The 13326-nt window shown below is 48.7% G+C and overlaps 4 protein-coding genes across 4 annotated transcripts; 2 read left to right on the top strand and 2 right to left on the bottom strand.

Moving 5' to 3' along the window:
- Nucleotides 1-168: 168 nt before the first annotated feature.
- On the top strand, nucleotides 169-4761 carry LOC108102248 (arginine/serine-rich protein PNISR). Its single transcript, XM_017206997.2, is given in 10 exon segments — nucleotides 169-446; nucleotides 449-844; nucleotides 919-1243; nucleotides 1624-1777; nucleotides 2013-2255; nucleotides 2480-2582; nucleotides 2934-2990; nucleotides 3382-3506; nucleotides 3567-3795; nucleotides 3854-4761. Coding segments are annotated over 10 exon segments (2565 nt in total). The 5' UTR covers nucleotides 169-310; the 3' UTR covers nucleotides 4651-4761.
- A 114-nt stretch (nucleotides 4762-4875) lies between these two features.
- On the bottom strand, nucleotides 4876-7247 carry LOC108102250 (major heat shock 70 kDa protein Ba). Its single transcript, XM_017206998.2, has one exon. The coding sequence runs from the start codon at nucleotides 6996-6998 to the stop codon at nucleotides 5067-5069; it is 1932 nt and encodes a 643-aa protein (XP_017062487.1). The 5' UTR covers nucleotides 6999-7247; the 3' UTR covers nucleotides 4876-5066.
- Nucleotides 7248-8593: 1346 nt separating this feature from the next.
- Nucleotides 8594-10965, top strand: LOC108087983 (major heat shock 70 kDa protein Ba). Its single transcript, XM_043209276.1, has one exon. The coding sequence runs from the start codon at nucleotides 8841-8843 to the stop codon at nucleotides 10770-10772; it is 1932 nt and encodes a 643-aa protein (XP_043065211.1). The 5' UTR covers nucleotides 8594-8840; the 3' UTR covers nucleotides 10773-10965.
- Nucleotides 10966-11144: 179 nt separating this feature from the next.
- LOC108087984 (zinc finger protein 2 homolog) lies at nucleotides 11145-13134 on the bottom strand. Its single transcript, XM_017185585.2, has 2 exons — nucleotides 12935-13134; nucleotides 11145-12875 (listed from the first exon to the last, which is right to left on the bottom strand). The coding sequence occupies exons 1-2, from the start codon at nucleotides 13088-13090 to the stop codon at nucleotides 11424-11426; spliced, it is 1608 nt and encodes a 535-aa protein (XP_017041074.1). The 5' UTR covers nucleotides 13091-13134; the 3' UTR covers nucleotides 11145-11423.
- Nucleotides 13135-13326: the final 192 nt, after the last annotated feature.

Raw genomic sequence — 13326 nt, 5'->3', positions numbered from 1 at the left:
TCTTGTTCGTAATTCAGGAAAACAAGATTTACTATGTATTACCATTTATATATTCACTAATTAATTGTGAATGAATACTATTTTGCTACTTGTTGTTTTTTGAAAATAACAGTATTCGTTGGATACACCCTAAAAAATACCTGGCACTTGAGAGCCACACGTCGTCGACGTTTCGTTGCGAATGACAAAACGGGTCGAGCGAGAAAATGGCGTAGAAGTCGAGGAAAATTCGTTTCGTTCATGGAAAAACTGAAGAAATACGGAAAACATAGTAAAAATTAAAAATAGGTTAACTATCCTGTGAGCAGAGATGTTTCCTGGTGGTAATGGCAACGCCGATTTGGGCTACAACAAGCACGCCCACGTTCATGGACACGGACATGGTCACGGACACAATCAGTTCTTGGCGCAACCCCCGCCGCCGCCCACACACTTTTCTTTGCCACCCGGGGAGGTCAGGGCTTGGTCACGCCGATGGTGGCCACAGGAATCCCACTCACCATGCCAGGTGGACCTGGTATCGATTGGGCACAGCTTGCCCAGCAATGGATTCACATGCGAGACGCTGCTCCGGTCGCAATGCCTGTGGCCCCCCCGCCGCCTATTATAGGAAATGTGCGAGAGTTCCACAACCAGGCGCTAGCGATGCCGCTGCCCAGTGTGATCAGAGCGGGTCATCCTCAGCTGCAGGAGCACGGGGAGGCGGATATGGATATGGACGACGAGAATGAGCGAGGTCATGGAGCTGAATCGCCTCCACCGCCGGCTCCAGTTGTTACACAATCCCAATGGATGGCGGCCAGCGAGGCGCCGGCCCCGGTCGTTGACAGCATCGGCGGAGCGGGTGAGTGGAAATGCCTTAAAGATAGCCATCTAAACAGGTCAGGAAATCACCCCCATGATATCAATCTTTTGCAGCTGTTACGCTGGGCAAGCAGCCATGGAACAACTGGCAGCAAGGCAAATCGGCGGGCAATCCAACGGCGCATATACCTTCGCTGCTCAAGCTAAACGTCAGCAATCCCAATGAGCCGCAGCAACAGCTGCAGTTGCAGATGCAGGCGCAGCAGCATCAACAGCCAGCGCATCCACACCATCCACAAGCACCGCAGCCACATCCACATCACTTACCACCACATACACAGCATCAACAGCAGCAGCAGGCGCAGCAGGAAAGCGGAAGTGGCAGTGCAAGCAGTGAAATTGATGCCAATAAACGCAAAATGTTGCCAGCTTGGATAAGGTGGGTGCCCCCATGTGTTGACTGTTACTTTCTGCCATTTAAAAATTATCTCCACATAAACAAAATTGAAGTTTTTAAATCACAAACTAAACTCTTTATTTCTGATGCTTTTATGTTAAATTCATGTTTAAAAGAGTTACAAAAGTTACAACATTTGATTTGATAAATTTTATTTTTTTTTTTTTTTATATTTCTATTGGAATTTATAATTTTAAATTTAATTGGTTTGCAAAATTTACAAAAGCATTTGTGATATATTGATTGTTTGAACTGATTAGTTTTAATAAAAATTAAATTCCAAATTTGTGTATGGTTCATTCATTTTTAATTCATAGGTCAATGATTAATATATTTAATATGAAAATGTTATTATTTTTTAGGGAGGGCCTCGAGAAAATGGAGCGCGAAAAGCTGCGGCAGCTAGAGCGCCAGCAGCCCTCCAATGCGGCGACAGATGACGAGGTCAACCAAGTTAAGCAAGTATCAAGCAAAACACTAACAACACCTGTTAATCTATTGAACATCGCGAACGTGGTAAGTAAGCTCAGGGCTTGAAGGGCTTATTGACTCTTAAAACGGACCGAAAAGTGCCAAAAGTGAGGCACAAAGCTCACCCCAATTGGTTTGCACACTAACCCCAACTGGACTGAACTAAACTGAAACAGATTGTTTCGCCAAACGCAAAACACAAACTGAAAACCAGACGGACACTAGTGCAGACTGCCGATAGAAGCGCAGGCTGTCGATTAAACATTCCCTTGAAATTCAGGCTAGCGACAGCGAAGATTCCGTCGACTTGCCTGGGGAGGCGCATGGAGAGCTGAAGGACCAGCAGATAGGTAATGAATTAATAAGTAAGGATGGCGGCGATGTCAGCAGCAGTGATGAACGAGAAGAGGAGCAGCAGGGAGGTCCCATCGAAAGCGGAAATCGGGAGGCGGCGGAGCATGTGAAAGCGGCTACCGAAAACGATGTCAATGGTAAAAACTACGAAGAAAGATTGGCGGATCTGGTAGGCATCACCATTTGACCCGGATGTTTGCTCAGCCAGGCGATGAAATCGAGTGTAGCTCAGAGGCGAAGGAACTGCGGAATCCTGGCGACAATTGGCTGCTGCTCTGCAGTTCGTTCACTCTCCACTAGAGTTTCATTCCCTGGCCACCGGCGGCACATCCAAAACCATTTGTATAGTTGAAAACAATCTGTGAATGAATACCAAATACCACCCGTCTGTAGATGCTTGTGGTCCGTCGGACACTAACCGAAATCCTGCTGGAAACCACAAACGAAGAGATTGCAGCCATTGCAGGCGAGACTCTGAAAGCACACCGTGCGAAAGGTACATTATGCATTACACCTAAGTTCACCCCAAAACCGATCTCTTCCAGCGGTCGCGCGCGTGTGTGTGTGTAAGTAGTTATATAGATCGTAAGATGGCGCGGATAAATCGCGGACTATTGGTATCCGATCCAAGCTTGGATGACCGGATCTTTCGGCCAATCGATTGCAGTCGAACTTTCCGTCGAACGCGTATCCACCTCTTTTAATCATATGTCTCTGCTAATCTTTGAATCCCAATAATGAATTAATAACAAACACCACACAAACCAATGAAATCACTTGCTGAATTTTTTAATCGTAATATATAATATATACCTATATATATATGTATGTATGTGTAAATCAAAAGCGTCATCAGCCCAAGTGATTCGCAAAAGCGCCTTGTCCTCCATTACCGGCAACTTGGGTAAGTAACCAAATTCCAATTTAGCCCGTAAGTTTCTTTTGCACCTTTTTGTTTAGAGGTAGTCTGAGTTTTGCTTAATATCCCCTCTTTCTGTACCCTGAATCCTAATGACGAGATATTGGATATTCCTCTGGCCAAGTTATAACTTCCTCTGCTTCTTACTACTTTGAGCCATGGTTAAACCTATGTCGACCTTTTTTGGCGCAGTTTGGTCTTTCTAGCTCGCTTTTCGCATATTCTTCCCCTTTTCCAAGCCCCTTTCCGTATAAAAAATTTCTCAAAATAAAAATACATCGAAAATCAGTCCAAAATGTATAAAAATAAAAAACTGCGCCCCATCTACAATGAAGCCTGGTAGCAACAATTAGCACTTGACTGATTTGAATTATAGGTTTAGCTGCCTATGGCGATTCTTCCAGCGAAAGCGAAGAGGATGAGGACGATGAGGGCGAGCGCCAAGCGGATGCAGGAAAGGATGCCGACAAAAGCGTGCTACTAAGCGCGGAGGAGTTGAAGGTTAGTTTGCATCAATAACAAAAACGCTATAATATAGTAACAAAATCCTCTAATTTGTAGGCTCGCATACGGCGCAGCAAACGATCCTTCGAGAGAGTCATTGACGACATTGAAGATCGAGTGGCCAAGCAAGAGCAGCTTGATGAGCAAACCCTGCAGCGACATCGCAGGCGGGAGCTGGAGCGCTCTGGTGCGACAGCTGTTGACCACCGACGATCGCCGGTCACTCACGAACTACCTGGTGAATCGGTCAGTCAACCATCCCACGAAAAGCCGCAGCAATTCAACGGTATGTGTAGCGTATACTATGTATTCCCAAATCTCCACTGACAACAACCTCTTTGAAGGTAAACGACCCAGTCGCAAGGAGCGCACTACTCGCTTCAGCGACAATAAGGACGGCAAGCAGCAGTCGCATAGCTACGTGCAACAAGTGGTGGCAGCAGCAGCTGTGGCGCCACTGGGCAGCCTGACCACTAGCACAGGGTCTCAGAAGCTTAAGCCCGTTCCCAATCCGGCCACCAACCTGCTGCAGATGCCCGAATCGGTGGCCACCATGCTGAGTGCGGCTGACAAGGCGCTGCACAAGGCGAACAAGTCGTCGCGCAAGTCGAAGAGCAAGCGCCGCCACTCGTCCACCTCGTCCTCCTCCAGCAGCAGCAGTGGGAGCAGTTCGAGCAGCGACAGCGACGACAGCAGCAGCAGCTCCAGCGGATCCAAGACGTCCAGCAGTCGCGGCAAGCGAGTCAGTCGCCATGGACATGGTCGCAGCCACGGCAGCAGTCGGAGCAAGTACGAGCGCCGCGATCGGGACAGAGAAAGGGAACGGGATCGGGATCGTGGACGTCGCCAGGATCGCAGTCATTACAGTGGTGGCAGCAGTGGTGGAAGTCATCGGCAGCGTCATCGGCGGCGATCTCGGGACTCGCACTCCGGCGAGGATACAGGCGGTCGCAGTAGCTACCACCGCTCCTCGCGAAAGAGCAGCAGTCGCAGCCACGATCACGGCGGCGGCGGCAGCAGCAGCAGCGGGCGAAAGCGACACCACACAAGATCCCGCTCCAAGTCGCGCAGCACCCACCACTCCAGCTCCAATGCATACTCCTCCTCTTCTTCCGCGTCGCATCCGCGCAAGCGCCACTAAGATTACGACTACAGCTAATTGTTACACTGTGTAATTATATTTTTTCTTCTGTTTAAGATGCTTTTAGTAAACAGTTTTAATCCAGCATAATAAATTCGGATTTCCAACGAATATTATTTTTTGATCGGAGGGTTGAAAATCCCTAAGTTTATTGGGATACTGCGGAATTGATTGTCAAGTTCTCACAATAACTTATGAGACTCATTGTAAATTAAACACAATATGTTAATTTTAAAACAAATAATTTATTATTCATAAGTAGGTCTAAAACAATTTGTTGCTAACTTAAGACTGGATTATTTCAGGTAATACTATGGTTTTTTGGGAATATTCGATCGAAACATTCTCATCAGTCTCACAAACTTAAACAAATTAGGAATTTAACCGATAATGAACAAGGATTAGTGTCTTTGGACTTAGTCGACCTCCTCAACAGTGGGTCCCGAGTAGCCGCCAAATCCTCCGGCCTGCTGGCCGCAGTTGGCCCCAGGACCACCAGCTGCTCCCGCTCCCGCTCCCTGCTGATGCATCTTAGTCATAATGGGCGAGCAGTGGCGGGTGAGCTCCTCCATCTTGTGGTCGAACTCCTCCTTCTCGGCGGTGGTGTTGCTATCCAACCACCGGATGGTCTCGTTGCACTTCTCGAGGACCGAGTTCTTGTCTGCCTCGCTCAGTTTGCCAGCTTCTGCCTGCTCCACCGCTTGCTTCACGTTGAAGACGTAGCCCTCCAGAGCATTTCGGGATGTTATGCGCTGGCGGTGCTTCTCGTCCTCGTCGGCGTACTTCTCCGCCTCGTTCACCATGCGGTCAATCTCCGCCTGCGAGAGGCGTCCCTTGTCGTTCTTGATCGTGATGTTCTTGGCCTTGCCCGTGCTCATCTCCTTGGCGGACACGTTCAGGATGCCGTTGGCGTCCATGTCGAAGGTGACCTCTATCTGGGGCACACCCCGTGGAGCAGGAGGAATGCCCGACAGGTCGAAGGTGCCCAGCGCATTGTTGTCCTTGGTCATGGCTCGCTCACCCTCGTAAACCTGGATGGAGACTCCGGGCTGGTTGTCCGAATAGGTGGAGAACGTCTTGGTCTGCTTGCACGGAATGCGGCAGTTGCGCTCGATCAGCTTGGTCATCACTCCGCCGGCGGTCTCGATTCCGAGCGAGAGTGGTGCCACGTCCACCAGCAGCACGTCCTGGATCTTGCCGGTCTGGTCTCCGCTGAGGATCGCGGCCTGGACCGCCGCTCCGTAGGCCACCGCCTCGTCCGGGTTGATGGATAGGTTGAGGCTCTTGCCGTGGAAGAACTGCTGCAGAAGGCTCTGCACCTTGGGGATGCGCGTGGATCCACCCACGAGCACGATGTCGTGGATCTGGCCCTTGTCCATCTTGGCGTCGGTGAGTGCCTTCTCCACGGGCTGCAGGGTGTTGCGGAAGAGGTCCGCGCACAGCTCCTCGAACCGGGCGCGGCTCACCTTGGTGTAGAAGTCGTGGCCCTCGAACAGGGCGTCGATCTCGATGGTGGCCTCCGTGCTGGATGACAGAGTGCGCTTGGCCCGCTCGGCCGCCGTCCTGAGGCGTCGCAGTGCTCTGGGATTGGAGCGCAGGTCCTTCTTGAATTTGCGCTTGAACTCGTCAGCCAGGTGGTTGACCAGTCGGTTGTCAAAGTCCTCGCCACCCAGATGGGTGTCTCCTGCCGTGGAGCGCACCTCGAACAGCGATCCCTCGTCTATGGTCAGGATGGAGACATCGAAGGTGCCGCCTCCCAAGTCAAAGATGAGCACGTTGCGCTCCCCCTTCAGGTTCTTGTCCAGTCCGTAGGCCAGGGCAGCGGCTGTGGGCTCGTTGATGATGCGGAGCACGTTCAGACCGGCGATGTGTCCGGCGTCCTTGGTGGCCTGGCGCTGGGAGTCGTTGAAGTATGCGGGAACTGTGATGACGGCGTCCGTGATGCTCTCGCCCAGATACGCCTCCGCGGTCTCCTTCATCTTGGCCAGCACCATCGAGCTGATCTCCTCCGGCGCAAATCGCTTGGCCTCACCCTTGAATTCGACTCCAATCTTGGGCTTTCCGCCATCGCTGACCACCTTGAAGGGCCAGTGCTTCATGTCCTCTGCAATTTTCGGGTCGTCGTACTTGCGTCCGATGAGGCGCTTGGCGTCGAAGACTGTGTTCCTGGGGTTCATGGCCACCTGGTTCTTGGCGGCGTCGCCGATGAGCCGCTCAGAGTCTGTGAATGCCACGTAGGAGGGCGTGGTGCGGTTGCCCTGGTCGTTGGCGATGATCTCCACCTTGCCGTGCTGGTAGACACCCACGCAGGAGTACGTGGTGCCCAGATCGATTCCAATGGCTGGCATTGTGTGTGTTTGTGTGTTTGCTTACTTGGTAGTGGATATGTAGAAATTCCAACTTTTGAACTCTTGCTCTTGTTCTTGCAAATAACTTCTTGATTGCTAGTTACTCAGTTGTTACTTGTGTTTAATTAACTTTTAGTTGAAGGTTTTTCACTTTGTTTAGCTTCTTCAGCTGTGCTTGGTTGGTTTGCTTAGCTTTTGCTTAGCGATGTTTTCACTTTGCTTGTTTGAAATGAATTGACGCTAAGAGCGCCGACCGGCTCTATTTATACCCAGGCGCTCTCTTCTCGAACATTCGAGACGCACTCTCCCGAACCGCCGAGAACTGAGTGAGAGAGCAAGCTGCTGCAGCAATGGGAGTGAGCGAGAGAGGGAGACTGCTAAATTAAGAGAGGGTAAAAAAGTGTACTTTTGTTGCGTTCGAAAATTCTCGACTTTTCTCCGGGCCAAACAAATCGACCTACCGCAACAAATGGTTTTGTTTTGAAGTTCTGGAAAATTCGAAAGAATGTTTATTTGTTTATATAAAAAGCCGAGTGAATAACTTATTTTTAAGATAGAAACTATTCTGCGCTCGACAAATGAAGATGTGTATGCCAATTTTACAACATTTTTAAGGTACAAATTGACGGGTATTTTAATTAATCTGTTGTTAGTAAAGTCGATAAAACTGTTAGTAAGGGTTTAAATAAACATACATAGATCAAAGTTCAGACTTTTATGTATGTACATACATACATATATGCAATTGTTAAACTTTCTTGAATAGGTAAAGGAATAAGGCCATTCTAGAGTTATGTTAAAAAATGCAGTTTTGAGAACTCGTGTATCTTAAAGTTTTAACCGCTCACAAAAGGAGGTCAACAGCCCTGTAATAAAATTCGAAAACGGGGAGATTCGGATATTTTTCCCATAACATTTCGGGATATCATTTTTAAGGCCTTAATACATACATATGTACATATCCTGATAAAAATGTATACATACATATGTATATTTGCTATCTCTTTAAAACATTTTAGCACATTGATATTTAACAGAAAAGCTGCACATCATGCTCTGCTACATACTTATGTACATAAGTATGCAAGTCAATAATAAATAAAATAATTTAAAAGTTTAAGAAAAATAATAAACCTTTACTAACAACTTTACCGACTTTACTAACAGCACAAAAATAAATATGTATCTAAATTAAACTGATTAAATAAAATACCCGTCAATTTGTACCTTAAAAATGTTGTAAAATTGGCATACACATCTTCATTTGTCGAGCGCAGAATAGTTTCTATCTTAAAAATAAGTTATTCACTCGGCTTTTTATATAAACAAATAAACATTCTTTCGAATTTTCCAGAACTTCAAAACAAAACCATTTGTTGCGGTAGGTCGATTTGTTTGGCCCGGAGAAAAGTCGAGAATTTTCGAACGCAACAAAAGTACACTTTTTTACCCTCTCTTAATTTAGCAGTCTCCCTCTCTCGCTCACTCCCATTGCTGCAGCAGCTTGCTCTCTCACTCAGTTCTCGGCGGTTCGGGAGAGTGCGTCTCGAATGTTCGAGAAGAGAGCGCCTGGGTATAAATAGAGCCGGTCGGCGCTCTTAGCGTCAATTCATTTCAAACAAGCAAAGTGAAAACATCGCTAAGCAAAAGCTAAGCAAACCAACCAAGCACAGCTGAAGAAGCTAAACAAAGTGAAAAACCTTCAACTAAAAGTTAATTAAACACAAGTAACAACTGAGTAACTAGCAATCAAGAAGTTATTTGCAAGAACAAGAGCAAGAGTTCAAAAGTTGGAATTTCTACATATCCACTACCAAGTAAGCAAACACACAAACACACACAATGCCAGCCATTGGAATCGATCTGGGCACCACGTACTCCTGCGTGGGTGTCTACCAGCACGGCAAGGTGGAGATCATCGCCAACGACCAGGGCAACCGCACCACGCCCTCCTACGTGGCATTCACAGACTCTGAGCGGCTCATCGGCGACGCCGCCAAGAACCAGGTGGCCATGAACCCCAGGAACACAGTCTTCGACGCCAAGCGCCTCATCGGACGCAAGTACGACGACCCGAAAATTGCAGAGGACATGAAGCACTGGCCCTTCAAGGTGGTCAGCGATGGCGGAAAGCCCAAGATTGGAGTCGAATTCAAGGGTGAGGCCAAGCGATTTGCGCCGGAGGAGATCAGCTCGATGGTGCTGGCCAAGATGAAGGAGACCGCGGAGGCGTATCTGGGCGAGAGCATCACGGACGCCGTCATCACAGTTCCCGCATACTTCAACGACTCCCAGCGCCAGGCCACCAAGGACGCCGGACACATCGCCGGTCTGAACGTGCTCCGCATCATCAACGAGCCCACAGCCGCTGCCCTGGCCTACGGACTGGACAAGAACCTGAAGGGGGAGCGCAACGTGCTCATCTTTGACTTGGGAGGCGGCACCTTCGATGTCTCCATCCTGACCATAGACGAGGGATCGCTGTTCGAGGTGCGCTCCACGGCAGGAGACACCCATCTGGGTGGCGAGGACTTTGACAACCGACTGGTCAACCACCTGGCTGACGAGTTCAAGCGCAAATTCAAGAAGGACCTGCGCTCCAATCCCAGAGCACTGCGACGCCTCAGGACGGCGGCCGAGCGGGCCAAGCGCACTCTGTCATCCAGCACGGAGGCCACCATCGAGATCGACGCCCTGTTCGAGGGCCACGACTTCTACACCAAGGTGAGCCGCGCCCGGTTCGAGGAGCTGTGCGCGGACCTCTTCCGCAACACCCTGCAGCCCGTGGAGAAGGCACTCACCGACGCCAAGATGGACAAGGGCCAGATCCACGACATCGTGCTCGTGGGTGGATCCACGCGCATCCCCAAGGTGCAGAGCCTTCTGCAGCAGTTCTTCCACGGCAAGAGCCTCAACCTATCCATCAACCCGGACGAGGCGGTGGCCTACGGAGCGGCGGTCCAGGCCGCGATCCTCAGCGGAGACCAGACCGGCAAGATCCAGGACGTGCTGCTGGTGGACGTGGCACCACTCTCGCTCGGAATCGAGACCGCCGGCGGAGTGATGACCAAGCTGATCGAGCGCAACTGCCGCATTCCGTGCAAGCAGACCAAGACGTTCTCCACCTATTCGGACAACCAGCCCGGAGTCTCCATCCAGGTTTACGAGGGTGAGCGAGCCATGACCAAGGACAACAATGCGCTGGGCACCTTCGACCTGTCGGGCATTCCTCCTGCTCCACGGGGTGTGCCCCAGATAGAGGTCACCTTCGACATGGACGCCAACGGCATCCTGAACGTGTCCGCCAAGGAGATGAGCACGGGCAAGGCCAAGAACATCACGATCAAGAACGACAAGGGACGCCTCTCGCAGGCGGAGATTGACCGCATGGTGAACGAGGCGGAGAAGTACGCCGACGAGGACGAGAAGCACCGCCAGCGCATAACATCCCGAAATGCTCTGGAGGGCTACGTCTTCAACGTGAAGCAAGCGGTGGAGCAGGCAGAAGCTGGCAAACTGAGCGAGGCAGACAAGAACTCGGTCCTCGAGAAGTGCAACGAGACCATCCGGTGGTTGGATAGCAACACCACCGCCGAGAAGGAGGAGTTCGACCACAAGATGGAGGAGCTCACCCGCCACTGCTCGCCCATTATGACTAAGATGCATCAGCAGGGAGCGGGAGCGGGAGCAGCTGGTGGTCCTGGGGCCAACTGCGGCCAGCAGGCCGGAGGATTTGGCGGCTACTCGGGACCCACTGTTGAGGAGGTCGACTAAGTCCAAAGACACTAATCCTTGTTCATTATCGGTTAAATTCCTAATTTGTTTAAGTTTGTGAGACTGATGAGAATGTTTTGATCGAATATTCCCAAAAAACCATAGTATTACCTGAAATAATCCAGTCTTAAGTTAGCAACAAATTGTTTTAGACCTACGTATGAATAATAAATTATTTATTTTAAAATTGAAATTCCAAATTGTATTTCTTTTGGGTGAAGAGTTTAAAGCCCATTTTTAGTCAGATAAATTAACTACGAATAAGTACGAAAATAAGCTTGCAGGTGTATATTTTTAATTTTTATCAATAACAATGGGAACTTTTTTATTATGAATTGTAAAAAGTTTTATTGCAAAATTAGTTATATGATATTGGTTAAATGTATGTGAAGTGTTTTATTGCTATAAAACCGGAATTTTTATAAATACTTTAAAAAAGGATTAAAAAGCTAAACCTAACCTTATTAGCTTAAAAATCATTTGAATTTTTAACTTAGTAAATATTTCTCCTTAATTGTCACATGTTTGCATAAGCCAGGATTTCTACATTAAAAACTTTGTTAAAACTGAGTAAAGCAAAAATAAAATTATAACTAATTCGGGTTAATCTTGCACTTGAGTTTTATTTCTATTTTTTTTGTTATTTTGCTCCTAGCTTTTTCTGTTTTTACCAAAGGGATCTCCGTAGTCCCTGCCTACTTCATAATGACTCATTTTATTGCGATGGATGGTCAGTAGGGCGCCGCTCTTGAAGTTCTGCTCGCAGACTCCGCATCTGTAGGCCATTGAAGGCAGCTCAGTGGACGGTGGAATTCCTTGTTGCTGTTGTAGTAGATCGCTGGGGTCACGTTGCAGACGCATGCGCTCGATATCTTCTGCCCGTCGCTTGTTGACCCTGGAGTTTTCATAGGGATCCGCAGCAAAGGCTCCTTCGGTTAAATTGCCTGAGTTTACCGCCTCCTGATGTCCCTTTTGGTTCCGATGGATATTCAGGAGCGAGCCGCAAACGAAGCTGTCTCCGCACACTCCACACTGATATGGACGTTCGCCAGTGTGCCGCCTCATGTGGATCTTCAGATCATTGGATTGCACGAAGGTCTTGCTACACAAGTCGCAGGAGTAAGGCCTTTGGCCGGTATGTAGATGCATGTGCCGAGCCAGCTTGTTTTGTGAGATGAACTTCTTGGAGCAAATCTTACACTCACTGGGTCGCTCGCCGGTGTGCTGGCGCATGTGCAAACTGAGATCCTGACTGCGCGGGAAGGCCTTTTCGCACTGGCTGCATTTATACGGATTTTCGCCGGTGTGCCGGCGAATGTGGATCGTGAGGCTAGACATAGGAAAGCTGAGGCCGCAGTAGGGACAGTCTTTCCGCTTGGCTATCCGTTTTCGTGGCGAATTTTCCGGTGCGTCATCGGTTTCCAAGGGCGTTGCGTCGGGATGAAACGCCTGCATGTGACGGCGAAGGGTGTCCTGCCGCTTGAAAGAGCGTGGACAGTGCTCACAGGTCAGTAGGCCGGTACCACTACTCTCGTTGGCCAACTTCGAGGCGGCAACGACTGCTGTCAGCCTGTGAGCATGCGAAAAGTGTCGGGAGAGGGATTCGGTTTTAGCAAAAACCCGTGGACACTCGGCACATTTGTAGATAAAGTTCTCCGAGTGGGACAAACGGCTGCCTAGCTGGGAAGGTCGCGATTGAGATAATTGTTGGTTCTCTGGCTCCTCTGGCAATATCTGTAGCTTAGCAGGCTGATCCGCATCCTCTTTGTGAAGCTGTGCTGTATACAGCGGCTCTTCTTCTGTTTCAGATTTTAATATTTCGGAAGTGTCTAGGTCTTCAAACTCCTCCTTTACTTCCGTCTGTTGCTCTTCGTAAGAGGCGGACCGAATTTCCTCCATATCGACTACGGCCTGCTGACCACCCAGCTGCACCACCTCCACATGGCCTTCATCCGGTTTGGGTGCATCAACTTGCTGCAGATACAGATTCTGCAAAGTTTTCTGTGCACTCTCTACATCAAGAATGAATTCGTAGGCACTGATTAACCGGCGAGTGCAACTTTGGCACAGCTGCATCGGCAGATTCGGATCCGTCCAGGTGTACTGTTTAGGGAACCATATGGATATAAACCATTTCTAATTATGATTTAAGTATCTTTTACCTTTACTTTGGACACGGATTCCAACAGCTCCCAGAGTTCCATATTCAGGTCGTTGTACTCGATCTCATCGTGGAGGCACAAAGTGGTCTCGTGGGTTTCCAGACAAACGCGACACGTTTGGGAACTTATAGTTATGTGAATCTCTGTTGTTTCCATGATTTCGCATCATCAACCCAAAACAAATCAACATAAACTTTTGTTTACAACAGCTGTTTATTAGAGATGGCTATTTAACAACAGCTGTTTCCAGCCTCTGCAATATTTTGTGGTTATGCGCTACTCATTTTCAAGTTAAAATACTGTTTGCATTATATACATATATTAATATTGATTTTTCATATCTATAAAAAGTTAGCTGTATTTAAAAACCTTATCTATGATAAACATTATCT

Source organism: Drosophila ficusphila, unplaced genomic scaffold (genome assembly GCF_018152265.1).
Source record: "Drosophila ficusphila isolate 14025-0441.05 unplaced genomic scaffold, ASM1815226v1 contig_791, whole genome shotgun sequence".
Classification (NCBI taxonomy): domain Eukaryota; kingdom Metazoa; phylum Arthropoda; class Insecta; order Diptera; family Drosophilidae; genus Drosophila; species Drosophila ficusphila.
This window is presented reverse-complemented; position numbering and strand designations above follow the sequence as displayed.